Genomic DNA, 27,740 nt, shown 5'->3' with positions numbered 1-27,740 from the left:
TCATTTACCTTCCTGAATGTGGCGCTAGCCTGGTAAATTCCCTCTCTCTCTCTCTCTCTCTCTCTCTCTCTCTCTCTCTCACACACACACACACACGCTATCCCTGTGTCTCATCTCGCAAGGGGAAGAGCGACAAGGACAAACCATAGCCTCAATACATCAAAGGCTGGCCAGCTCTACAGCCCATACATAAATCACCAAGTTCATGGGCACTCCTAGGTGGCTCCGCGACACGGTCAACGTCCTTGGCAGCTCCCATTCCCTTCGATACTCCGGAGCACCACCTCAGCTCTCCTCAACTGACCTTCAGCCAACCCAGGACCCTGCTGGGCAGACTCAGGAAAGGCTGTGAGATCCGCACCAAAGGAAGGCCTGAGCAGCCCCTCCAGGCTCTAATATAAATGCAGTGCCTCCAGGCATTTCTCTGGGAAGAGTTCGGCGATCTCCTCTAATCCCCGTGTGTTTCCACAGAAGCTGGGAGGGCACCACCGAGACACAGGGCAATAAAAGGCCAAATACCAGGAGGTCCTGGGAGGGGGGAGGGGGGAGGAGAGGAGGGCGAGGGCTGCTGCCAGACACCCCCAAATCCAGTCCCCGGAGAGCCTTGCAGCAGAGGCCGGGGGCTCGAGGCCACGTGCACTTGCTCCGGGGACCTTTCCAAGACGCCGGGCCGGGTCGGTACCGGCACGCAGCATAGCGGCCGGGTGCGCGGGAGCGGAACGCCACAAGTTGTCGTCCGCGTCCCCTCCCGGCTCTGGCGGGGCACCCCCGCGCCACTCCACGCCCACGCCCGGGCCCCACTCCGGCCCCGCCGCGGCCCGGGGAACCCGCAGGACGAAGGCCCCTGTGCCCGGCCCCCGCGACCCTCCCCGCAGCCCTCCGGCCCCACCCAGTCCGGTTCCAGGCCGACCCAAACCACCGTGTCCCCGCTTTGCAGACCGTTAGCATCCCAACCATACCTGCGGGTCTGACCACCAACCACTCCACGGACCCGGAGCCGTGGCGGAAGCTCCGCGCGGGGCGCAGGAACCGACCCCCCCCTCCAAAAACACCCCACAAAACCCCGCGCAGCGGCCGCGCCTCAGCGTCCAGGTGAGGGGCTGAGCGCCGCAGCCCGCCCTCCTACCTTCCTCAGCGCGGGCCCTGACGACTCGAAGCTGACCCGTCTGCTGGCGGTGAGCGGCCGGGGGGGGGGTTTCGGGGGGGGCGGTGGACGGGGGACAGGCGGTGCCCCAAAGCCGGCCCGCGCGCCCCGACTGAAAGCAGCCGGGCCGCCAACCCCGCGGCGGACGGACGCGGGGAGGGAGGCTGCGGGGCCGCTCCGGGAGCGATTACGACTCTAGACGCTGAGGGCCCGGGGGGTCTCGGGGTGACTTGGGAGACGGCGGCGCCGTGAGGGCGGGGAAGGCGGGAACGTCCCGGGACACACGCAGCGGGCCGCGAGCCTCGAGCGTTAAATCCCCGAGGCGGTCGGCTCGCGCGCGGCGGTGGCGGCGCGGAGGGCGCGCGCGGGGAGTGGGGCGGCGGCGGCGGCGGCGGCGGCGGGCGGGGGGCGCCGCTCAACGTCCTCACCTTCTTGGTGCCGGGGCCTCCCGCGATCCGAGACACTCCTGTCAGAGAAGAGGAGCGCCCCGGCTGCCCCCCTAGAGTCTCCTGCTGGGGGGACATCGCTTCCATGAAGAAGACTTTCCCGCAGAGCCCAGCCCAGGAGGAGGCTACGCGGTCATGTCCTCGGGACGGCGGCCAGAGCGAGGACGCGCGGGCCCGAGGCGGCTGCGGCGCTCAGGCTGGGAGCCGGGCTCCGGGTGCGGGCGGCGCGCCTCCCGTCGGGGCCATGCACCGCCGCTGCGCTCACCACCGCGGGCTGCAGGCGATTGCGGCGGCGACCGCCAGTCCGCGCCGCGGCCCGCCCCGCCTCGGGCCCGCCCCCTCCGCGCCGGGCGCCCCGCGCGGGGACCCGCCCCCGGCCGCCGTCCCCGGGCCGCGGCGCTCCCAGCGGCTGCCTCGGACTGCGGCGCGCGGGGACGGGCGTCTTTCTCTGCAGACACGGCTCTGCTAGGGGTACAGGCGACCGACTGACCTTGCCAACCCGCGGGAGCTCACCGGCCCGTGTCACGAACGGGGACCTCTAGGGCACGGACACGCGCCTCTCCCGCCGCCCGGCCCACGCGCACCCGACCCCCATTCCTGTCAGCGCTGCGCCCGCGGGGGACCGCGACGCGGCGGCGCGTGCGGCGGCGCAGTCGCGGCGACCTCAGCCCGAACCGAGGAGTTGCGGTGACTCCCGCCTCGCTTTCGGCGGACTGCAGAGGGGTCGCCCCCACCCGCACCCCCACCCCCACCCCTACTCCACCCGCAAAGCCTCGGGATGGAGCTGCGCGTCGCAGGGTGCCGCGTTCGCGCACACTGAGCCGCCCCCAGTGTCGCTTAACCTCTGGAGCAATCCCGAACGTTAGCCTGTTTGGGTAGCCCTCGTTGGCTTCTGCAGCCGCAGGTCAGCAGACCCTGCACAATTTGCACCGGCGGTTTCCGCTGTCTGCGGCTGCAGAGACACTGGCATTCCGAACGTGAAAGCGCAGTTAAGGAACATGCAGGCAAGAGAGAGCACTCTGAAATTTGGCTTAGCCATTGAGAAGGCTACAATATGTGGAAGTGTTTATCAGATATCTGCGCCGAGAGCATAACTTCCTGACAGCCCAAATAGTGGCAAATTTTTTTAAGGCCAAAGAATAATCAGAGGGAGGGGATTTGGAGCCGACCCGGGTCGAGTTGAGTGTTGCTGCACTTTGCAGGACCAACTGGCTGGTGCGGATGATTCGGTAGGTGGCATTCTTCCCTTGGAGTCAGGACTACAGAAAGGGCGGATTAGTAATGAAGGACACCACTGCATGATACTATGTGGTTGAAGGGGGTTTATTTGTTTTTGTGGTTAAAAAAAAAAAGATCGAGGTTCCTGTGGGGTTGGGCTGTTATCAGGACAGGTTGTAGAAGAATGGGGCTCTGGCCGGCTCTGTTCCAAGCAGGAGATGCTATCCAAAACACACACACAGACACACACACAGACACACACACACACACACACACACACAACCCCAAACTCCGGAATTGTTTATTATGGAAGTAACAGGGAGAAAATGTTCCAGCCCATTTTAAGCCTTGTCCACATCACATTGTTCAAAGCAGACTTATACAGGCTTTGTAAGTCTTGATTTATATAATACATGTGTACATAAATCATTCTAATATATATATGGATATATGTGTGCACAGACACAGTTTTTCAGGGGTGGCTCCCTGCTTAGACCCATGTGTAGTGCCGACTTCACCCACCATAGAGTTTGTCATGAATTTTATATCACAGAGGGCTTTGCAGTCCTTTCATTCCTTGTTGAAATCATGCTGTTGTGTTTCCTATCACGAATGGACAATCCCAATTTTCCTTACTCTGCTTCATTTTTTAAATTTCAATAATACTTATCCCCTTCTAATATTTCCTTAAATAGGAAATAGTTATATTTATGAAAATAAAATATTTACAAAATATGCATTTCATTTAATATTTCATTTATTATGTTTAATGTGATTTATGTTTGTCTTCCAGGGGTCAGAAATCTTGTTGTTTATTGTTGTATCTCAAGAGCCTAGAGCCCTGTCCAGCACAATAGATGTTTGTTAGTTGAATGAATGAGTGAGACACAGAAAGGATATGAGATAGATCCAGAAGGGCCAGGCCTGAGTTGGTTATTTTAGGCAGAGATAATATCTCATGCTCCAATCAAAGTATTATTTATACTGCACATGTGGAAAACTCACTTTCAGTTCCGAATTTGTAAGTGCTTTTATTTCAAATTCCATGAATTTTGATTTGCATAAAAAATACCATTCCACTCAGGAGTTTTGAGGGAGGTCTCGCTTTGTGAAGAAAATTGTGTTTGCTCAGATTAATATCACCAGAATAATGTTGTGAGAACACAAATCTGATCACAGTCACTCCCCAGCTTAAAACCTTCCTTGGCTCCTAAGTCTATGTAATAAATTTCAAATGCCACAGTGTGATATACAAAGCTGCCTACAATCTGAGGCCTCAGTCCCACTTCTTTGTCTTCTCTCCTGCCCTACTTCAACCCTCACTCACCCTGTTCTCCCTCACACTGAACTATTTGCACCTCCAAGAGCGCCTGGACCTCTCACATCTTCATGCCTTTGAACCTGCTGTTCCCATTGTCTAGGAAGTTTTCCATCTATATGTTCCAACCTCTGTGGTTTTACATGTATTCATCTAGTTCCTGGTGTATAGTAAATACCTGATAAGAATTTGTTGAGGAAAGAAATCTTTATGTCAATAATTACCTCCGGAAAATCTTTCTGAATTTACTTCTCTTTACCTAGCTAATTTTTAAAAATATCTATTTAATTATTTGAGGGGGGGGAGGGGCAGAGAGAGGGAGACAGAGACTCCCAACCAGGCTCCGCGATGTCAGTGTGGAGCTGGACACCAGGCTCGATCTCACAAACCAAACTGTGAGATCATGACCTGAGTTGAAACCAAGAGTTGCACGCCTAACCGACTAAGCCACCAGCGCCCCTACCTAGCTACTTCTACACAGCAACCACACACACAGGGTTAAGTGTACCTTCTGTGGTAGTAGCATGACATTTATTGAGTGCTTACTTTATACCAGATACTAATCTAAACATTTTACACCTACTAATTCACTTAAATCTTAATAGTAATCCTACAAGGTAGATTCCCTTACACCCCATTTTACAGTTGGGAAAACCAAGCCACAAAGATGTTAAATGACTTGTTCAAACAGATGGTAAGTAGTGAGACCAAACTTGGAAACTGGGAGCTGTGTTCCAGAACCAGTTCTCTGTCTCTCTCTCTTTTTTTTTAAATTACAGTTTATTTTTAATTTATTTTGAGAGAGAGAGAGCAGACAGGGGTGGGGAGAGGGACAGAGAGACCCCAAGCAGGCTCTGCACTATCAGTTAAGAGCCTGTCGTGGGGCTCTATCTCATGACTGTGAGATCATGACCTGATTCGAAATCAAGAGTCAGATGTTCAACTGACTGAGCCACCAGGCGCTCCCAGAACAAGTGCTCTTAACCCCTTACATATACTGCCTTTCCCGTGTGCCTCCTTCTCTTCATAGCACACATTACATTACACTATTATCATCTATTTTACCTGCCTTTACATGCTTATGCTTCTTGAAATTAAAGGTTGTGCTTTGTCTTTTCTTCTTTGTGCCAAGCAGAGTTACACTCTTAATGATTTTTTTTCAACAACTTTGCTTTGAATGAATGAGTGAAGTAGTAAAAACAACCATTTTCATTAAGCTATACAGTTGAAGGAAGATGCTCTGATGGGGGAGAAATAACCGTGGACTAGTCCTATATCATTCCTTAGACCGTGAAAGAATTTTGCCTGCACTGGGAATGTTATGTTGCAGAAAAGGATGATGCCAGAAAATAAAAGTGATGACAAGGCATTTTAAGGAGTGTGATGACCATGTCTGACACAAGCAGGATGCATCCAGAATATTTTGAAACAAACTGTAAAGCAAAGTACTAAGAATAGCAAAGTGAAGCAGCTGGGAAACACCAATAGCAGACCTTTAACAGGAACTAGTCTAAGAATGAAACCAAAATGTTTAGCCAACCATTAGAATGAGTAACAGTGAATAAATTTAACTATGAAAGGGGATGTCTGTGCAACTCATTCATCAAATGTATATTTATTGTGTGCCTGCTATGTGCCAGACACTGTGCCATGGGCTTGGAATATAGTCAAGTTGAGTCCTCAAGTGTGATCCTTGTAAGCCCCAAGATGCACACAAGAATCATGGGCAGTGCTATCTGAATTTTCTAGAGCAAAGGTTGCAAGCTGAGGGGCCACAGAGTGAATTCAGGTGTGTTTTTCAACATATAAACCTTTCTTCTTTTTTTTTCAAATTTGTTGCCAACCTTAAAAATCAAGATATTTCACATAGAAATCTGGGTGAAATTTCTCCAAGCAACAGTCAGCTAAAACTGAGTTGCAGCTGCGTTATTACATTTAATGCTCATGACAACTCTATGGTTGTCATAGTCACCACTGTCTCTAGTGCTGGGTAACTACTAACAGTAAGGTAGTGGAAGATGAAAAACTGGCAAGAGAGGTATAGAGACCAGAGAAGAATGAGAAACACCAAGTGAGTGTGTATGTGTGTGTGTTTTAAAGTGATACAATTTTTCACGAAGAGAAAAAGTTGACAGTGTCTTATTGCTGCAAGAGATCAAGCCGTCCCCAAGGTGACTATGAGCCTTGATATAAGAGAGGTTTTGGCTTAGTTAATTATCGGGGTCAGATACAGGGGCTTCCTTTCTCATCCCTTGCCTGGAATCTCAAAGGGGGTTATTTCCTTAAAGAATAGAATCCCAGATTTAAGAGTAGAAGTTTTATGAAGTGGGAGAAGTTAGGGAAAGCAGAGAAGGAAGAAAAGAGGAAGGGGACTATAGAAGGAGGGTGTTAAGAGCTGAGGCTGGCAAAAGAGCTTGGCCAGACTACAAAGGACCTTGGATTCTATGGTAAAATTTGGACATTGTTCTCTGAGGAAAGTGGTAAAAATGACTGGCATTTGTTGAATGCCTGCCATGTGTTAGATGTACATTACATGCGTTATCTCATTTAACCTCTACTGTCACCAAAGATGTTGGTGTTCTTATACTCATTTTAAATATGAAAATCAGGCTCAAGAAACTAGCAACTTTCTGAGGTGACATAGCCAAAAAGTGATGGAGCCAGGAACTGAACCCAGATCTGACTGAGTTTAAAGGCTATATGGTTATGATGTCACTATATTATAATAATAATAGCTATCATTCATTGGGAGTTAACTTTGAAGGATACGGAGATATGTATTTGGTCATCAAACACTAAGCTAAACACTTTACACACTGTCCTAATCTTTGAGACAAGCCTAATGTTTTGTATTTTTATGCCTACTATACAAATGAAGAGCTCAGAGAGATTAAGCTACTTATCAAAGATCATATGGCTACTGAGTCCAAGAGCCAGAATTAAACCCAGGACACCAAAACTCATGCTCTTAACTCCTGCACTTGATGGTCTTATTTTTGTTCCTTGTGACTGAGGAGTATCATAAATTGTGTTCCATTCATTTCATGGGAGATAAAACCAGATATGACTCTAAACCCTTCCACTCAGTTCATGGTAAGCTTGCTTGCTGGTCAGAGGCTTAGTTTAATTATTTTTAAAGTGTATGTTATATTACAAAACAACTTGATATTTTAATAAGAAACAGCAAAAAGGAGAAATGTCTGTTTTCCATCAGAGTTTTAGGTTGCTCTGTGAGTCAGATCACATTAATTAACTGATTATCATTTATTTTCTACCACATGCCTTATGCTCTTGCCCATTCTTCAAGGGTAAGCACAATCTGTGCTATCTCTCCCCCCACAAAGCCCTTTAGGTTTCTTTTCCTTTGTTTTTCCTAGGCATTTCAATTGACATGTTTTTAGCTCTGTCTACATGTTTATGTTATAATCTTCCCTGGACATTTGTGGAAACTAGCTCTCATAACTATGCTCCTGTTTCACGGCTGTATCTGCTGCGAGGTGATCATTGTGCTGATACAGTACACGAGTAGGTTCAGTAAGTTGTGCAAGATTACTCAGCTAATAAACGGTGCAACAGTGTTCCAGTCCAGTTCTAACTCTCAGAAGTATGAAACTTAAATCCTTCCCCTTAAATCTTATTTAAATTACATATGAAAATCAATTATTGCATACTTGCCATAGGAAATAACAGAAGATGATATGGTAATAAAACAAAAATATGTTGATTACAACATTATTTATAGTAGCCAAATTATGGAAGCAACCCAAGTGTCCATTGATAGATGAATGGATAAAGAAGATGTAGTGTCTATACTGCGTGGAATACTACTCAGCCACAAAAAGAATGATATCTTGCCATTTGTAGCAACATGGATGGACCTAGAGGGTATTACACTAAGCAAAGTAAGTCAGTCAGAGAAAAACAAATACCATATGATTTCACTCATACATGGAATGTAAGAAACAGAACAAACGAACAAAGTAATAAAGAGAATCTCCCAGACTCTCAAATATAGAAAACAAACTGGTGGTTGCCAGAGGGGAGGTGGATGAAATAGGTGGTAGAGACTAAGAGCATACTTATCATAATGAGCACTGAGCAATATAGAGAATTATTGAGTCATTATATTGTACACCTGAAGCTACTATATAACACTCTGGTAATTCTACTTGAATTAAAAAATAAAACAACAAAACCAAAAAAAGCTTTATTTTTTAATAGTGTTTATGTCAACTAAAAAGAAGTTAGATATAGAAATTCTAAAAAAATTTTTATTTTAAAGCATATTTTCCAAAGCATGTTGTATGCAACATTAGTCCCTTAGGATTAAAAGGAGGGGTTCTATAGTCAAGGGTTCTATGGGAAATACCACTAATGTAATAATGTACATATAAAATGTGGTATAGTAAATCTTTGATGAATTCTGTAGTTAAGAAAAAAAACGTGCTTAATCTTTTTCTGCCTCTCTGTGCTAAACATGTTAATACAGCCCTGTAAGAACATTGCTGGGTGTGCAATGAATTGTAATGCAGTGTAGATGGGAGAATGGGGCCTGTTCCCCTTTAGTCACGTGCTCTCCATGGTTTCTTTCTCTAGATGTACAGTGCACTCACATCCTTACAATTTTAAAATAAAACTTTCTTCTATCCTGCTTTCTTCTTGAAGTATCACTTACTACGCTCCCCTCGCCTTTCTTTTTTTCCTCATTACCAGATTTTGGAGAAAGGAATCCATATAAGCTACTTCTGCTTTTTCATTGCCTTCCCTTCTTGCATCTATGAGATCCCTTTCATCATTTCCCAGTGAACAAACACAATAGCTTCTATTATCAGTTCCAAGATGACACTTTGTAGCATATGTCCTGCCACTCTTCTCTTGGCAGCCATGACACTACTCTTGCATTCATTCATTCATTCATTCATTCATTTTACCAATATATATCAACTACCTAGTTATGGTGGGCACTGAAGACACAGAATGAACAATTTAGACATGCTTTCTACTCTTCTAAAGCTTATTTTCCAGTTGCTCTATTTTTCTGAATTCTCAAAGTCACCTTCACTGGATCCTCTTTTCCTACTCACATGTTTAATATATGCATCTCTCAAGGCCCTGTCACTTCTCCTTTCCCAGCACACACTTGTGTGGGCAGACACACACACACACTTAAGGTGTTGAAGAGAAGAGTCGTGACTTTTGATCCCACAAATTTTGAATAAGTGACTTTATGATTTTCCAAATACTAGGTATAACTATAACACTTATACTATTATTTTTATTCAAAATAAAGACTGTTCTATCACACATGAATGAAATGGGAAGTTGATGTTTTTCCTCTGATAAATAGGTGTGTGTTGAATGAAGGAAAGAAGTGGATTTCAGAGGACTGCATCATACATATGAAAAAGACACATAAGCAATTGGCAAACAGTTACTGAGAACTTCTCAATTTTCTGTTAAGCAGTGATTAGGAAGATGGCAGGTTAAACTTTTACCATACCATAAAATCTTACCATCAAATTTCTCCTGAAATGCATATCCACAAAATGAACAAAAAGAGTTTTTAAAAGTCACCTACTGCCAGCAGAGAAGGAAAGGAACAGAACCTAAGCCTGCAGTTCTCAAGCTTAGTCTCAAGCATTGAAAAAAAACGTTTTACCTTGGGAACCTTTCAACATAATATTGGGGCATCTTCTACAGAAATTCTAATTTAGTTGGTCTGGGGTGCATCCTAAATGTAGAATTTTTTTAAAGCTTCCTACCTGCATTAAACAATACTGCATTAGGTTAAACAATACTGACCTAAGTAAAACATTCCAAAACACGTTGTTGGAAGTTGGGGAGTGGGGAGTGTGAAAAAGTTTCCAGAGAGTAGTAAAGAAGAGTAGTGATGGTTTATGTTCCTTATGTCACTCAAATCCTGGAGGGCAAACTTTTCTCCTTTTCTCCTGATCAATGATTAGCAGAACTGCTGCTAAAAAGAAAATGGTGATAATGAAAGGAACAATGAAGCTGCCTCTTTCTTATGGAAAGGGGGACTTTGGAGCTACAAGTCAAGAAATGATCTAAAGCTTGAAGGTCTTCCTTTATTGAATGGTGTACCACCCTCCACCCCAGCTACAAGCAAGCAGAGAGAAGCAGAGAGTCTTAGTATAGAATATATAATAAAATCTCAGAAGAGATAGGGAATGAGCAAGATGAAACATAAACATGTCATAAAATGACATGGCAGTGATGGAAAAATACTATAGCACAGCATGGAAGCCATGCATTGCATGCAAAAGATAGAGTCTAACCTAAATGAAAATATGAACTAAAGGAATAGAAAACAATTTATAAATGCTGCATTCTGTAGAACATAATGAGAACCTGTATTGAATGAATAGGAACTCAAAGCTGAAATGACAGATGAAGAGAGGTTGTAAGCTTAAAATGAGAATCAAATCAAAGTCATTACAAAACAAATAAGCAAACTAGATGCAAAAACTTAATTTTAAGATCAAAAGAACATCCTATGTTCTTGGTAAATTAAAAACAGAATAATTAGCACAAGGATACACCCTTAGTAAACTATTAAACTTCAAGGTTCTGCCAAAACGTAAGTTCTGTGAAGCCATGAGTTTGTTTTGTTCACAGCTATATTGTTAGCGCCTAGAAAACGTTGGGCAAGTTACAGGTGTCCAGAAAATATATGTTGAATGAATGAAAGCGTAAAGGAAGATTACTTCACTTATTCAGGCATGAAAACCAAGTTATCTAATTTCTAATTCCACTTATAAGGAGGTTGGAAGTCGCCAACAGAGCTTAAAAAGTAAAAAACTGAACAGACTGAAAAATTAACCATTCTTCTTGGATCCGTAGGATGGGAAGACACAGGGCAAAGTGCTGCACCTAAGGTTGGAGAGACAAGCAAATACAGGGAACCTGGGCTTACTGACGTGGAGACTCAGAAACAGAAGCTGTTGCAGCCCCAGCATGGGAGAACCTGAACTGTAACTGATGAGTTGCTGGAGGCTCAGTGTGGACAACTTGAAAGTGAAAATCTCCAGGGGGACCCAGACATGGTGTAGGGGGTGTACCCCAACATTGTAAGATTTCTAAGGTACTAAGTAGTGGAGGAAAATCCCTAGGTCTTCCAACTGAGACAGGGGGAAAAGAACCATTTTGAAATATACCAGAGCATTCTGTTTTTCTAATTAAGGCCTGCTCTTCAGGGAAAACTAGTTCACCAGAGTTTAACCTGGGGTATTATCAGAGCTTAAGTGACCTGGAGAAAGGAAATATCCAATCCCGGCCCTCATTAGCCATCCTGTCCCACCCAACAGGGGAGAAAAAAAGCTGAGAAATCCTTGTAAAGTTCACAGTCCAGGAGCATAGGTTCATGAAAACACAGACCTAATCATAGAACTATCAACCCCTGTCCCTTCTCCCACACCTCACCAGCACATTATTAAAGGCCTATTTATAGAAGTTCCTTTAAGCTAGTGTCTAATGTCTAGCTATCAAGATAAAGTTATAAAGCATAACAAAAGGCAAAAAAAAAAACCCACCACAATTTGAAGAAACAGGGTAAGCATCAGATAATAGCCATTAGATTTATCAGACTGGGAATTTAGAACAACTATGATTAATATAATAAAGGATATACTGGATGAAGTGGACAGCATGCAAGAACAGGTGGACAGTGTAAGCAGAAAGATGGAAATTGTAATGGAAAAAAAAAAGAAATGCTAGAGATTAAAAAAAAAACAGTAACAGAAATGAAGAATGTCTTTGATGGGCTCATTGGTGGATTGGACATGGCTGAGGAATGACTCTGAGCTAGAGGATATATCAACAGAATACCTGAAAAGACCAAAAAGCAAAGAGAACAAAGGCTTACACATAATGACAATACTCATGAGAATACCCAGTGATAAGGAGAAGAAAGAGAAAAAGGGACAGAATAAATGGTTTGAAACAATAATGATGGAAAGTTTCTCCAAATTAATGTCAGACATGAGACCACAGATCCAGGAAGTCCAGAACACTACATAGGATAAATAACAAACAAACTACACCTAAGTGTATAATTTTCACATAACAGAAAATCAAAGATGAAATAAAAAATAGTGAAAAAATCTAGAGGTAAAAAAAACCTTACCTAAAGAGGAGCAAAGGTAATTACATGTGACTTCTCAGAAACCATGCTAACAAGAAGACAATGGAGTGAAATATTTAAAGTGTTGAGAGAAGGGCACCTGGGTGGCTCAGTCGGTTGAGCACCTGACTCTTGATTTCAGCTCAGGTCATGATCTCATCATGGTCGTGGGATTGAGCCCCATGTTAGGCTCTGCACTGGACACGAAGCCTGCTTAAATTTCTCTCCCTCCCCCCTGCTTGCACACTTGCTTGCTCTCTCTCTCAAAATAGAATAGAATAGAATAGAATAACATAAAACAAAATAAAATGAAGTGTTAAGAGAAATAAAAACATCAATCTAGAATTCTGCACCCTGAAAAATTACTATTAAAAAGTGAAGGAGAAATAAAAATGTAGATAAAAATTGACAGAATTGCTTGCTAATAGACCTGCCTTGCAAGAAACATTAAAAGAAATTCCTTAGAAGGAATATAATATACATTAGAAACTCAGATCTACATAGAAAAAAGGAAAAGCATCAAAACGAACAAGTGAAGATAAAATTTTTTTTCTTATTCTTAACTGCTCTAACAGATAACAGTTTGTTAAAAACAATAATAGTGGCCAGTGTATTTAGTTATGTATACATATGTATATGTATACACACATATGCAACTAATATAATACTTAATGGTGAGAAACTCAAAGCTTTCCCACTAAGATCAGGTAAAAGACAAGGATGTTCCTTTGCATCACTTCTTTTCAACATCATACTGGAAGTCTTTGCTAATGCAATAAGGCAAGAAAAGAAAATAAAAGGTAGGTGCACATGGGTGGCTCAGGTGGTTAAGCATCCAACTCTTGTTCTTAGCACCAGTTTTGATCTCAGGATTGTGAGTTCAAGTCCCACGTTGGGGGTGAAGCCTACTTAAAAAAAAGAAAAAAGAAAAGAAAAGGTATACAAATTAGAAGGAAAACATAAAAGTCTTTTTTCTTTTTTTTTCTTTTTCATCTTTTCCTTTTCCTCATTTTTTTTTTCTCCCAAATGGCACAGTCATCTATGTAGAACATTGAAAAAAATCAAATAACTCCTGGACCCAATAAGTGATTATAGCAAGGATGCAGTATACAAAGTTAGTATACAAAAGTCAATTGCTTTCCTATGTGCCAACAATGAAGAAGCAGAATTTGAAACTAAAAACACAATAACATTTCCATTACCATCCAAAAAAATAAAATACTTAGATATATCAAAATGTACAAAAGATCCATACGATGAAAACTATAAAATTTTGACAAATGATATTAAAGAGGAACTAAATAAATGAAAAGATATTCTATGTTAATTGACAGGAAGACTTAATGTTGACATGGTATCTATTATCCCCAACCTGACCTATGGATTCAATGCAATCCCAATCAAATCCTAATAAATTATTTTATGAATATTGATAAACTGATTCTAAAATTTATATGGAGAGGCAAAAGACCCAAAATACCCAACACAATATCAAAAGTGAAGAATAAATTTGGAGGACTGATGCTACCTGATTTCAAGACTTACTGTAAAGATACAGTAATCAAGAGTGTGATATTGGTGAAAAGCAGTCATATAGATTAATATAACAGAATACAGAGCCTAGAAATAGACCCTCAATAAATGCAGTCAGGTGATCTTTGATCAAAGTGCAAAGGCAATAGAATGGAGTAAAGATAATTTCTTCAACAAATGGTGCTGGAACAACTGGACATCTGTATGCCCTCTTCCCTCCTTCTACCAAAAAAATGAATCTAGACACAGACCTTAAACCCATCACAAAAATTAACTCAAGATGGATTATAGACCTAAATGTGGAATGCAAAACTATGAAACTCCTAGAACATTGACATAGGAGAAAACCTGGGTGACTTTGGTTACGGTGATGCATTTTTAGATGCAACACCAAAGAAATTACCCATAAAATAAAAAATTAATAAATTTAAAACTTTTGCTCTGCAAAAAACATTATTAAGAGAATTAGAAGAGAATACACAGATTGGAGAAAATATTTGCAAAAGACACAGCTGATAAAAGATAGTTATCCAAAATGTACAAATAACTCTTAAAACTCAACAATCAGAAAACAAACACACTGGTTAAAATATGGACCAACAACCTTAAAGACCCCTCACCAAAGAAGATACACAGATGGAAAATAAGCATAAGAAAAGATGCTTCGCACCATATGTCATCAGGAAAATGCAAATGAAAACAATGAGATGCCACCACATACCTATTAGAATGGTCAAAATTCAAATCAGTGACAAAACCAAATGCTGATGAGGATGTAGAACAACAAGAACTCTCAAGCATTGCCGAATGGGAATGCAAAATGGTACAGCCATTTTGGAAGATAGTTTGGTGTTTTCTTACAAAATTAAATATATTTACCATAGGATCCAGTAATTGTGCTCCTTAATATTTACTTAAAGGAGCTGATACCGTATGTCCACATAAAAACATGCGTGCTGACATTTACAGCAACTTTTTCATTAATTGCCAAACCTTGAAAGCAACGAAGATGCCCTGCATCTTGACTGGATAAATAAACTATAATACATGGAGGACCAAGACATGGAAGAACTTAAGTGCAGAGTACTAAGTGGAAGGAGCCAGTCTGAGAAGGCTGCATACTGTATGATCCAACTCTATGACACTCTGAAAAATACAAAACTGCAGAAACAATAAAAAGATCCGTGATTGGCAGAGGGGTTGGGGGAGGGAAGATGACTAGACAGAGCAAAGAGGATTTTTAGGGCAGTGAAAACACCCTGCCTGATATTATAAAGATGGATATATGTCATTATTCATTTGTCCAAACCCAATGAATGTACAACATCAAGAGTGAACCCTTAGGTAAACTTTGGACTTTGTGTGATTATAACATGACAATATGGGTTCATCTTTAGTAAAAATGTACTATCCTAGTGAATGACATTGATCATGGGGAAGGCTATATATATAGGGGGCAGAGAGTATGTGGAAAATCTCTGTACCTTCCTCGCAATTTTACTGTAAACTTAAAATTGCTCTAAAAAAATAAAACCTTAAGGGGCGCCTGGGTGGCTTGGTCGGTTAAGCGTCCGACTTTGGCTCAGGTCATGATCTCACAGTCCGTGAGTTCGAGCCCCGTGTCAGGCTCTGGGCTGACAGCTCAGAGCCTGGAGCCTGTTTCAGATTCTGTGTCTCCCTCTCTCTCTGCCCCTCCCCTGTTCATGCTCTGTCTCTCTCTGTCTCAAAAATAAATAAACGTTAAAAAAAAAATTAAAAAAAAAATAAAACCTTAAAAGAAACAAAAACAAATTACCTACAAGGGAAAAGAGTTGAGACTGGCTTTAGGCTTCTCCATAGCTAGAAGAAAATACACTAATAACTGCAAAGTTGTAAGAGGAAAAGTGACTCAAGAGTTTTACCCAGCCAAAATGGCACTGGACCAGGTCCTTTGCACATTATCTCATTTAGTCTTTTTTATTAAAAAAATTTTTTTTTAACGTTTATTCATTTTTGAGAGACAGAGATGGAGCACGAGCAGTGGAGGAGCAGAGAGAGAGGGAGACACAGAATCGGAAGCAGGCTCCAGGCTCTAAGCTGTCAGCACAGAGCCCGACGGGGGGCTCAGATTCACAAACCACGAGATCATGACCTGAGCTGTAGCCAGACGCTTAACCGACTGAGCCACTCAGGCATCCCTATCTCATTTAGTCTTAACAATGAACCTATGACAGAAGTACTATACTTACTCCTGTTTTTAAAAATGAGGAGTCTGAAGTTCTGTGACATAAAATCACTTGCCACGATTCTGTGAGCCCAGAATCCAGGCATTCTGACTTCATATGCCTTTATAGTAATTCTCTCATTTAATTCTCATCATAATTCTCTGGATGATTTTCCCCCCTGCTCAGATTAAAAACAAAACGAAACAAAACTTAAGTATTAAAAGGTGAAATAATTTTCCCAAACACCTGATAGGGCTTCAATTCAGGCCTATATAATTCCACCAGTCATGGGCTTTCCAGTGTGCCAACCTTTAGAATTTTGTGTGTATGTTCATGTGTGTGTTTGTGTGTGGGCTTAATTATTAATTTCATCTGAGTCTACCCACTCCCATCTCCTCTTCACCTTTTCTTGGAAAACATGCTGTATAGAGAAGTCCTGATTCCTATGACTCACTTAACTCGATTTTATGATCTAGTAAACATGCCCTTGGCAATTTTTAATTCAAGATCAGAACTGAACTTTGTGGCTACAGAGCTTATGTTCCAGATGTGCTTCAGAAGCCAAAGAAATTAGAGCAGGGCAGAGAGTGGTGAGATTCTCACAATATAACTAAATACTATTGTTCTACTGAATTCCTTCGCCTGGAAACAAAGTTTTCCTGAGGAAAACAAAACAAGTCTATAAGCTCTAGTTTCTCTGCCTGTTAAGATAGTTCCTTACTTGTCCTTTCTTTTCTTTGTTTTTTCTTCTTCTTTTTTTTTCCTAAGGATATATATCTATATCTATATCTATATCTATATCTATATATCTATATATCTATATCTATATATATATTGCTTTAGAATGAAAGTTCCCAGTTATGGAGTTACTGTGAGATGGTCACATGTGGAGATGTTTTACAATATGATTCTATGAAGCAATCGCCAAATACTTGTGTTCGTGAATTAGAAAACAGAAAACCTTGAAGGAGCAATTGCTTTGACGTGGGTTATGTGAAAAGAAGTATTTGATATGTGTGCAGAAGTATGTAACACTTCAGGGATGAGCAACTCAATTAATATAGGTTTTATTTTTGTGTAATAGACCACATTGTCAGTTAGTAACTTATGCCTTGATTTTATTCTACTGTGTTATGAACTCACATTCTGAGGTAGTAGGCTGTGGACAGAAGCTTGTATCATGCTTTGAACTGAGCTTTTAGTTTCTTAGATGGAATGGTATGCCCTGTGAGAATCATGGAATCATGGATGAAAAAAAATCCATAGATGCTCCTCTGAAAATTTACAAACACAAGACACCCTTTTAAAAAAGTTCCTCAAGCAAAATAGTACGTTTTAGATTATCAAGTAACAGATCCAAAATGTAGATAATCACAAACCACAAATGAGGCAAAAAGTAATTTATAATTAGTTTAAGAATGTGTTCACTGTGTTTGATAGTATTAGTAGGGGTTTTTTGTGTATATGTTAACTGTACCATATTTAGGGTAACGTTACAATTGAACTAATTTCCTAGAATAGTAAATGTTGACTGGGTGATTCAGGGAGGCCACTGGTCTAGGATTATAGCTTTGCAAATGTATCTGTCTCTGGGTAAGGAACACTTAAATAGCACTTAATCCTGAATCTGTTCTCTTCGTTCCTTTTATGCCTAGGTTGGGTTAACAAATCATTTTATGGAATGGCTATTTGAAGGAACCTTTTATAGTGGATTATTTAAAGTATGAATCCTAAAAGCTGTTTTATTCCAAGAGAATCAAGAAGACCTACAATATTTATCCAGGGAAGAGCAAGTAGCTGCTCCATAAAAATATTTTAATCTCCCAAGCATATTTACATTATTTTTTGTGCTCACTTTATGTTTCTGGCATTTTTAAAAAATGTTTACTTATTTTTTAAGAGAGAGAGAGAGAAGAGAGAGAGAGCAAGTGGGGGAGGGACAGAGAGTGAAGGGGACAGAGGATCGAAGCAGGCTCCAGGCTCTGTGCAGACAGCAGAGAACCCCACTCAGGGTTTGAACCCATGAACCACGAGATCATGACCTGAGCCAAAGTCGGATGTTCAACCCACTGAACCACCCAGGTGTTCCTCCTGGCATTTTCATGCACAATGTGAACATCCCATAACTCGACTACCTAGCATTGTATTTAAAGTGGAAAGTAATTTATTCTTAAAAATAGAAAGTAAAGAAACATCTAAGATGGGTGAAGATGGCCAAAAAGTACAAACTTCCAGTTGTAAAATATTAAATCCTGGGGCTGTAATGCATGGTGATTACAGTTAATAATACTATAATGTATATTTGAAAGTTGCTAAGACTGTCATAGGTCCTAACAATGCTCATCACAAGAAAAAAATTATAATTGTGTGGTGATGGATATTAACTACACTTATTGTGGTGACCGTTTTGCAATACACACACATACAGAATCCTTATGTTGTACACCTGACACTAATTTTATATGTCAATTATATGTCAATTAAAAAACCTTACCTAAATGTATGAATTTGCTTCTGGTACTTCCTTTAAGAACCATTAGCACAAAGTATGGAATTAAGTGGAGAAATTCCATCTGGAGCCAGGGATCTAAGTTTGTTTCCTGGCTCCGCTTCCCAACTGTGTAAATATGAGCAAACTCTGAACTTCAATTTAGACACATTTAACACTTACTCAAGGGTTTGCTGGCTTGGCAGGTATGAGATGTAGGTAAAAGCATGTCAAACCATGTAAAGCACCACAGAAGTGGTATCTATTGTTCTCTTCAGTTTAGTTCAGACATGAGATTCCCTGAACCTTTGCTCTAAGGTGGGAGCCTTGGGTTAATTCTGGAATTTCCTGACTCTCTAAACTTTGTGACAGGCACTGACCTTTCCTGAGAGGACAGAGAAGAAGGGAGTGGAGAAATGGTCTTTCCATTCATCTTTCCCAAGCCATGCAAAAAAGGCCTTATAAACCAGAGACTATGCAAATAAGAGTGAAACAATAGGAATTCAGTGCCCTGTAAATTCAATTTGAGAAGAGTTTTCTTTTCTGTGTGAGCTGATCATTAAGGCACTGAAAGCTGTTTTCATAGTTTCCGTGATAAAATATTTCGATCTTAAATTACTGAATGATGCCATAACTCAGAACGGAGCAGGAAGAGGAGAGTGAAGAGAAAAGAATATGCTTATGTTGACACACAGAAATGCTTTAGTAATCAGCAAGGAATGGAAGGGAATAAAGTGCACATAAATGTTTAATGGGGTTTTTAGGCAATTAAAGTTTGCAGAAATGTGCTTTAAGCATGTGGCATTGCTTAAGGGCTAGCCCCATCAGGTCAGGCGATCAGTCTTTTGTTTGCACACTGTGTGTGGCAGGGAAGGGAGAGAAATACATATTGGTTCTCTGAGGAGCGTGTGATACATCTTTCTAAGTCTTTTGGTTAAGAGGAAACATGAGGCACCGACTACACTGGATCCAAGGACAAGGTGAGAATATGATGCTTTCTAGAAGGAAAACACCAAGTAAAGATCTCTCCAGTGTATCACAGACTGCGTTGCTAAAGGCGTACTGTTGCTCTGTAGGGGGATATCAAGGGGGGACAAGATAAAATTACAGCTGATACTGCATTTTTATGTTATCTTGGCAAGAATAGCAGCAGGGCTTAGCTTAACAAAATATTAATACTCTTCCCAAATGCTAATGAAATACAACTAGAGAAATTGGGGGAATTCTGAATTTAAGCATTTTATTGGCTGATGCTTTTACACATTTGTGTTGTGTCTGATTTACGCAGGCACAGACGCAGAATTGGAGACAAGTGTCTCCCTGGCCCACACAATCACATTGCATTAACTGTCATAGTCAACTTGCTGACCTTCAAACATCCAGATCTGTGTTTGGGAAAGACAGGGAGAGAGAGGGGGGTGGAAGGAGGGAGGGCGGGAGGGAGGGAGGGAGAGAGAGAGAGAGAGAGAAGAGGAGGGAAGGAGGAAGAAAGGAAAGAAGAGAAGGGAAGGAAAGGAAAAGAAAAAACGATAAATTGTATGCAAAAAATTTAGATTTACCAAATCTCTAAGAAGTATGTGAAGGACTTACCTAGGACTGGGAGGTAGAAAAACATTAGGCCTTTCACTGCATTCGATAGAAATACCTTATGATGGAGAAGAAACTCACCCAAGTTCTTATACCACCTATACAGTGTGTTGTGCAAATTGATTAGAATAACTTTTGTAACCACTGTGGCCACCTTTCCTAAGGAAGGAAATCTATTGCAGATAAATAGCTTAATGTCCTAAAAGAACATATGAAAGAGGGGCTCAGCATAATTAAATTTTTTAAAATTTTATTTATTTTTTTAAATTAAATTAACTTTTTTGAAATTTAATTCCCAAACTGTGGGTGGAATGAGGAAAGTAATTCATACCAGAATACACTGACTTGATTGAATTGTCTTATGGAGTCATTTTCACATAGACTGATCTGGTTTGGATGCCTCTGATAGCTGTATACTATTGAAAAGTCTATTTTTTTTTTCTCTGCCAAATAAAGATATTCTACTTTGACTTCAGAAAAAAAATTTTTTTTGAGAGGGAGAGAGAGGGAGAGAGAGAGAATCCCAAACAGACTCCATGCTTTAGCACAGAGCCCGACACGGGGCTTGATCTCCTGACTGACCGTGATCTGAGCTGAAATCAAGAGTTGGATGCTTAACTGACTGAGCCACGCAGGAGCCCCCAGAGAAATACTTTTTTTAAGAATCCTTTGAAGCAATGGTCTAGTATGGTAAAGATTTTCTTACTCGTTTTCTAAGTCTCTCTACCTGGTAGATTGTACAAATAGTACCAGCCCACTTGACTTTTTGAAAGAACAGAAAATGTTGTAACGATTGATCATCTCTCAGAGCATTCCTGCTAACAGGCCTCAAATCTGGAGTGGGAACGATGAAGAGAAGAAACTCTGACATTCTATTATCCTTCCATTTGTAGTCTGGTGAAACTCACTCTTTGTGACTTCATAGGACTTGTGTAAGAAAAATCTATGAACGAGGATCACTGAAGGGCTGACTCTGCCCACTCAATTTAGATGTTTTCCATTAAATATATTATTGTAACTACATTTCCTTGAGGCATACACTCAAATACAACACATTTAAGTGGGACTCTCCCTCTTCCTCATTATACTGTTCCCCTTCTTTCTCTCAGTTGTGCCACCTGTTTATCAGTTGCCAAAAGTGAATGTAAATCTCTATCTCCTCCATATGAGATTTCTGTATGGATTGAAGGAGGTGTACCTACATCAGGGAGGGCAACTTGCTTTACGTAGACTATACGTTTCGATGTTATTCTCATCCAAAACCACCTTCACAGAAATGCCTAGAATAATGTTCAACCAAATATTTGGGCATCCCATGGCCCAGTCAAGTGGACACATGAAATTAAAGATCACTTATAAACCTTCTTTTGTGACATGGCATCTAGTAAAATTTTTTGTATGTTTTAAATTTGGGTTATCTTTTGTTATTGATTTGTACCAGTTTTTACATGCTCTGGATAAAAATCTTATACACACACACACACACACATATATATATATAATGTTATATATATATCAGCTGAAGTATATGCTTATTTTAAAATAATCTAATGATGTTTCTTTAGAGCAAAAGTTTTGTATTTTCATGAAGTTTTTTTTTTTTTTTTAAGTTTTGTTACAGTTAGTGCTTTTGCATTAACTAAGAAATCTGTTTAAGAAATCTGTTTATATCAGGGTGCCTGGGTGGCTCAGTTGGTTGAGCATCTGACTCTTGCTTTTGGCTCAGGTCATGATCTCATGGTTCATGAGTTCGAGCCCAGAGTTGTGCTCTATGCTGACAGCATGCAGCCTGTTTGGGATTCTTTCTCTCTCTGCCCCTCCCCTGCTCTCTCTCCCTTTCTCAAGAATAAATAAATTAATTAAAAAAGGAGAAATCTGTTTGCATGAAGTTGAAAAAATAATCTCCTATGTTTTCTTCTGGAAGTTTTGTAGTTTTAGCTTTTAGATTTAGGTGTATGATCTATCTCCAATTAATTCTGTATGTAGTGTAAGGTAGAGGAATTGAGGTGGTATTTTTTTTTAATGTTTATTTTTGAGAGAGCACAAGTTGGGGAGGGGTAGAGAGCGGGGACAGAGGATCCGAAGTGGGCTCTGCACTGACAGCAGTGAGCCACATGGGGGGCTTGAACTCATGAACCGTGAGATCATGACCTGAGCTGAAGTTAGTCGTTCAACTGACTGAGCTACCCAGGTTCCCCCGTATTTGTTTTTTAATATATGGTTATCCGATCGTATGGAAGATTTTCCCCATTTAAACTGCATTAATATTTTTGCTAAAAATCAATTATTATTATATATGTGGGCCTATTTCTGGATTCTTTAATTTGTTACATTGATCTATTTCTCTGTCTTTATGCCGGTAGAACACTGTATTGACTACCATGTCTTTATAGTAAGTCTTGAAATCTTATAGATAAACCTTTCAATGTTGATTATTTTCCAGATTTCTTTGACTATACTAAGTCCATTGAATTTCCACAAAATTTAAGAATTAGATTTTCATTTTCTTTTTTTTATGTTTATTTATTTTGAGAGAGAGAGAGAGAGACAAGAGTGTGATCAGGGGAGGGACAGAGAGAGAGGGAGACACAGAATCCAAAACAGGCTCCAGGCTCTGAGCTGTCAGCACAGAGCCCGACGCGAGGCTTGAACCCACAAACCATCAGATCGTGACCTGAGCCAAAGTCAGACGCTCAACTGACTGAGCCAACCAGGCACCCCTAGATTTTCATTTTCTAACAAATAAACAAACCCTGCCTGGATTTTAATTCCAGTTGCATCGGACCTATAGATCACTTAAGGAGACTAGAATTAATCTTTTAATAATCTTAATTCTTGCAATCCATGAACATGGTGTTTCTTTACCTTTATTTGGGTCTTATTTAATTTTTTCCCAGAACATGTAGTTGTTTATTTATTTATTTATTTTTTCAATTTCAGTATAGTTAACATACAGTGTTATATTACTTTCAGGTGCACAATATAGTGTTTCAACAATTCTGTACATTACTCAGTGTACATCATGATAAGTGTGCTCTTAAATCCCCTTCACCTATTTCACCCATCCCCCACTCCCCTCCCCTCTGGTAACCGTCAGTTTGTTCTCTATGGTCAAGAGTCTGTTTCTTGGGGTGCCTGGGTGGCTCAGTCGGTTGGGCTTCCCACTTCGGCTCAGGTCGTGATCTCGCGGTCCGTGAGTTTGAGCCCCGCATCGGGCTCTGGGCTGACAGCTCAGAGCCTGGAGCCTGTTTCGGATTCTGTGTCTCCCTCTCTCTGACCCTCCCCCGTTCGTGCTCTGTCTCTCTCTGTCTCAAAAATAAATAAACGTTAAAAAAAAAATTTAAAAAAAGAGTCTGTTTCTTGGTTTGTTACTCTCTCTCCCTTCTTTTATTTTTTCTAACCTTTGTTTTGGTTCTTAAATTCCACATATGAGTGAAATCATATGGTATTTGTATTTCTCTGATTTATTTCACTTAGCATTATGCTCTCTGGCTTCATCCATGTTGTTGCAAATGGCAATATTTCATTCTTTTTTAGGCTGAATAATATTACTTATATAATATATATATATACTGCATCTTCTTTATCCTATTCATTAGTCAACGGGCATTAGGGCTCTTTCCATAATTTGGCTATTGTTGATAATGCTGCTATAAACATCAGGGTGCATGTATCTCTTTAGATTAGAGTTTTTATACTTTTTGGGTAAATACTCAGTAGTGTGATTACTAGGTAGTTCTGTTTTTAACTTTTTGAGTAACCTCCATACTGTTTTCCAGAGTGGCTATACCAGTTTTCATTCCCACCAACAGTGCTAAAGTGTTCGTTTCTCTCCACATCCTGGGAAGCACTTGTTGTTTCTTGTGTTTTTTAGTCATTCTGACAGGTGTGAGGTGATACCTCACTGTAGTTTTGATTTGCATTTTCTGATGATGAGTGATTTTGAATGTCTTTTCGTGTGTCTGTTGGTCATTTGGATGTCATCTTTGGAGAAATGTCTGCTCATGTCTTCTGACCATTTTTTAATTGGATTATTTGGGTTTTGTTTTTTTTTTTGGTGTTGAATTGCACAATTTCTTTATATACTTTGGATACTAACCCTTTATTAGTATATCATTTGCAAATATCTTCTTCCATTCCATAGGTTGCCTTTTAGTTTTGTTGATTACTTCCTTTTCTGTGCAGACGCTTTTTATTTTGATGTAGTCCCAATATCTTTGCTTTTGTTTCCCTTGCCTCAGGAAACATATCTAGAAAAATGTTGCTACAGCTCGTGTCAGAGAAATTATTTGCCTGTGATCTCTTCTAGGGTTTTTATGTTTTCATGTCTCACATTTGGTTCCTTAATTCCTTCATCTATTTTGAGTTTATTTCCATGCATGGTATAAGAAAGTGGTCCAGTTTTATTCTTTTATACCTTGCTGTCCAGTTTTCTAAGCACCATTTCTTGAAGAGACTTTGTTTTTCCCATTGCATATTCTTTTCTCCCTTGTTGAAGGATTAATTAACCATATAATTGTGGTTTTATTTCTGGATTTTCTATTTTGTTCTCCCGATCTATGTGTCTATTTTTGTGCCAGTACCATACTGTTTTGATTACTACAGCTTTGTAATATGTCTTGAAATACGAAATTGTGGTAACTCCAGTTTTGTTCTTCTTTTTCAAGATTGCTTTGGCTACCCAGTGTCTTTTGTGGTTCCATACAACTTTTAGGATTGTTTGTTCTAGTTTTGTGAAAAATGCTGTTGGTATTTTGATAAGGATTGCATTAAATGTGTAGATTGCTTTGGGTAGTACAGACATTTCAACAATATTTGTTCTTCCAATCCATGAGCATGGAATGTCTTTCCATTTCTTTGTGTTGTCTTCAGTATCATTCATCAGTGTTTTATTAGTTTTCAGAGTACAGGTCTTTCATCTCTTTGGTTAGGTTTATTCCTAGGTATCTTATTTTTGGTATAATTGTAAATGTTTTCTTAATTTCTCTTTCTGCTGCTTCATTATTGGTGTATACAAATGAAACAGATTTCTGTACATTGATTTTGTATCCTGCGACTTACTGAATTCATATATTGGTTCTAGCAGTTTTTTGGTGGAGTCTTTTAGGTTTTCCATACAGAGTATCATGCCATCTGCAATAGTGAAAGTTTTACTTCTTCCTTACCAAGTTAGATGTTTTTTATTTCTTTTTGTTGTCTGATTGCTATGGCTAGGACTTCCAGTACTATATGGAATAAAAGTGGTGAGAGTGGACATCTGTGTCTTCTTTCTGACATTAGGGGAAAAGCCCTCAGTTTTTCCCCCTCTAAGGATTATGTTAGTTATGGGTTTTTCATATATGGCCTTTATTATGTTGAGGTATGTTCCCTATAAGCCTACTTTGTTGAGGATTTTCATTGTGAATGAATGTTGTACTTTGTCAAATGTTTTTTTGGCTTTTATTGAAATGATCATATTGTTCTTATCTTTTCTCTTATTGATATGATGTATCACGTTGATTGATATGCAAATATTGAACCACACTTGTAGGAATAAATCCCACTTGAGCGTGGTGGATGATTATTTAAATGTATTATTGGATTTGTTTTGCTAGGATTTTGTTGAGGATTTTTGCATCTATGATCGTCAGGAGTATTGACCTGTAGTTCTCTTTTGTAGTGGTGTCTTTACCTGGTTTTGGTATCAGGGTTGTACTGCACTCATAGAATGAATTTGGAAGTTTTTCTTCCTTTTCTATTTTTTTAAATAGTTGGAGAAGAATAGGTACTAGCTCTTCTTCGAATGTTTGGTAGAATTCACCTGTGAAGCCATCTAGTCCTGGACTTTTGTTTGTTGAGGTGTTTTTGTTTTTGTTTTTTTTTTTAACTGACTCACTTTGCTGGTTATCATTCTGTTCAAATTTTCTATTTCTTTCTGCTTCAGTTTGGTAGGTCATATGTTTCTAGGAATTCATCCATTTCTTCTCGGTTGTCTCATTTGTTGGCTTATAGTTTTTCACAATATTCTCTTACAATTATTTATATTTCTGTGGTGGTGGCTACTATTAGTACTCTCTTGTTAGTAATTTTGTTTGAGTCCTGTCTTTTTTTTTATGAGTCTGGATAGAAGTTTATCAATTTTGCTGATCTTTTCAAAGAACTAGCTCATGGTTTCATTGACCTGTTCTATTGTTTTTTGTTTGTTTGTTTCTGTATCATTTATTTCTGCTCTACTCTTTATTATTTCCTTCCTTTTGCTGGGTTTGGGTTTTGTTCGTTGCTGTTTTTTCTAGCTCCATTAGGTGTAATGTTAGACTGTTTATTTGAGATTTTTCTTCCTTCTTGATGTAGGACTGTATTACTCTAAACTTCCCTCTTAGAATCACTTTTGCTGCATCCCAAAGATTTTGGACTGCTGTGTTTTCATTTTCATTTGTTTCCATGTAATTTTTTATTCCTTTTTTGATTTCTTAGTTGACCTATTCATTGTTTAGTAGCATGTTATTTAACCTCCATGTATTTATGCTCTTTCCAGATTTTTTTCTTGTGGTTGATGTCTAGTTTCATGGCATAATGCACAGAAAAGATGCATGGTATAACTTTGATCTTTTTCACTTTGTTGACACTTATTTTGTGGCCTACTATGTGATCTGTTCTGGAGAATTTTCCATGTGCTCTTGAAAAGAATGTGTATTCCACATTCTTTAGGGTGGGATGTTCTGACTACATCTGTTAAATCTGTCTGGTTCAGTGTATCATTCATGGCCACTCTTTGTCAATTTTTTGCCTAGATGATCTACCTGTTGATGTAAGTGGGATGTTAAGGTCCCCTATTATTATTATATTATTAGCGATTTGTTCCTTCATGTTTGTTTTTATCTATTTTTTGTATTTTGGTGTTCTGTGTTGGGTGCATAAATATTTACAGTTGTTACATCTTCTTGTTGGATTGTCCCCTTTACTATTATAAGTGTCATTCATTGTCTCTTGTTACAGTATTTGTTTTAAAGTTTACTTTGTCTGATATAAGTATTGGTATCCTGGCTCTCTTTTGACATCCATTTACATGACAAAGTTTCTCCACCCCCCCCCCCCAACTTTTGATCTGCAGGTGTCTTTTGGTCTGAGATGCATCTCTTGCAGGCAGCATATAGATGGGTTTTTTTTTAATCCATTCTGTCACCCCATGTCTTTTAATTAGAACATTTAGTCCAGCGACGTTCATAGTCACTATTGAAAGATACGCATTTATTGCCATTTTGTTACTTGTTTTATGGTTGTTTTTGTAGTTTTTCTCTGATACTTTTTTCTCTTTCTCTCTTTCATGGTTTGCTGGCTTTCTTTAGTGATTTACTTGGATTCCTTTCTCTTTATTCTTTGCATGTCTATTACTGGTTTTTGATTTGTGGTTACCATTTGGTTTGTATATAACACCTTCTGTATATAGCAGTCTATATGAAGTTGATGTCACTTAAGTTTGAACTCATTCTTTACTCCTCTCCTCCCCACATTTTAGGTGGTGTTACATTTTATCTTTTTATTTTGTGAATCCCTTGACTTATTTACACATATACTTATTTTTACTGCTTCTGTGTTTACTACTTTTTATACTCTTATTTATCTTCTTTCCTTTCCACCAAAGGAATTCTCTCTAACATTTCTTGTAGATTTAGTTTAGTCATA

At 40.0% G+C, this 27,740-nt stretch overlaps 2 protein-coding genes across 8 annotated transcripts in view; one reads left to right on the top strand and one right to left on the bottom strand.

Annotated features, from left to right (window-relative positions):
* Positions 1–2,206, bottom strand: part of ARHGAP20 (Rho GTPase activating protein 20) — a 127,790-nt gene extending 125,584 nt beyond the window's left edge. Inside the window, exon 1 of one of the 4 annotated variants that reach the window (XM_019469226.2) lies at positions 2,081–2,206. Coding sequence is in view for 1 of the 4 variants with exons in the window: in XM_019469225.2 (XP_019324770.2) it covers positions 1,573–1,677 (105 nt within the window). In the remaining 3 variants the exon portion in view is untranslated. Of the gene's footprint in view, positions 1–959; positions 983–1,126; positions 1,474–1,572; positions 1,811–2,080 lie in introns of those variants that run through there. The other 3 variants (XM_019469225.2, XM_019469227.2, XM_019469228.2) reach the window with 3 other exon arrangements.
* Positions 109–27,740, top strand: part of POU2AF2 (POU class 2 homeobox associating factor 2) — a 487,862-nt gene continuing 460,230 nt past the window's right edge. For all 4 annotated transcript variants that reach the window (XM_053900520.1, XM_053900525.1, XM_053900522.1 and 1 more), the window contains exon 1: positions 109–1,175. The gene's annotated coding sequence lies outside the window, so the exon portion shown is untranslated. The remainder of the gene's footprint in view (positions 1,176–27,740) is intronic.

The sequence above is a fragment of the Panthera pardus genome, unplaced genomic scaffold (assembly GCF_024362965.1).
Source record: "Panthera pardus isolate Hobbes unplaced genomic scaffold, ASM2436296v1 HiC_scaffold_12, whole genome shotgun sequence".
Lineage (NCBI taxonomy): Eukaryota > Metazoa > Chordata > Mammalia > Carnivora > Felidae > Panthera > Panthera pardus.
Note: the sequence above shows the minus strand (reverse complement) of the source record. Positions and strands in the feature narration are given on the sequence as shown.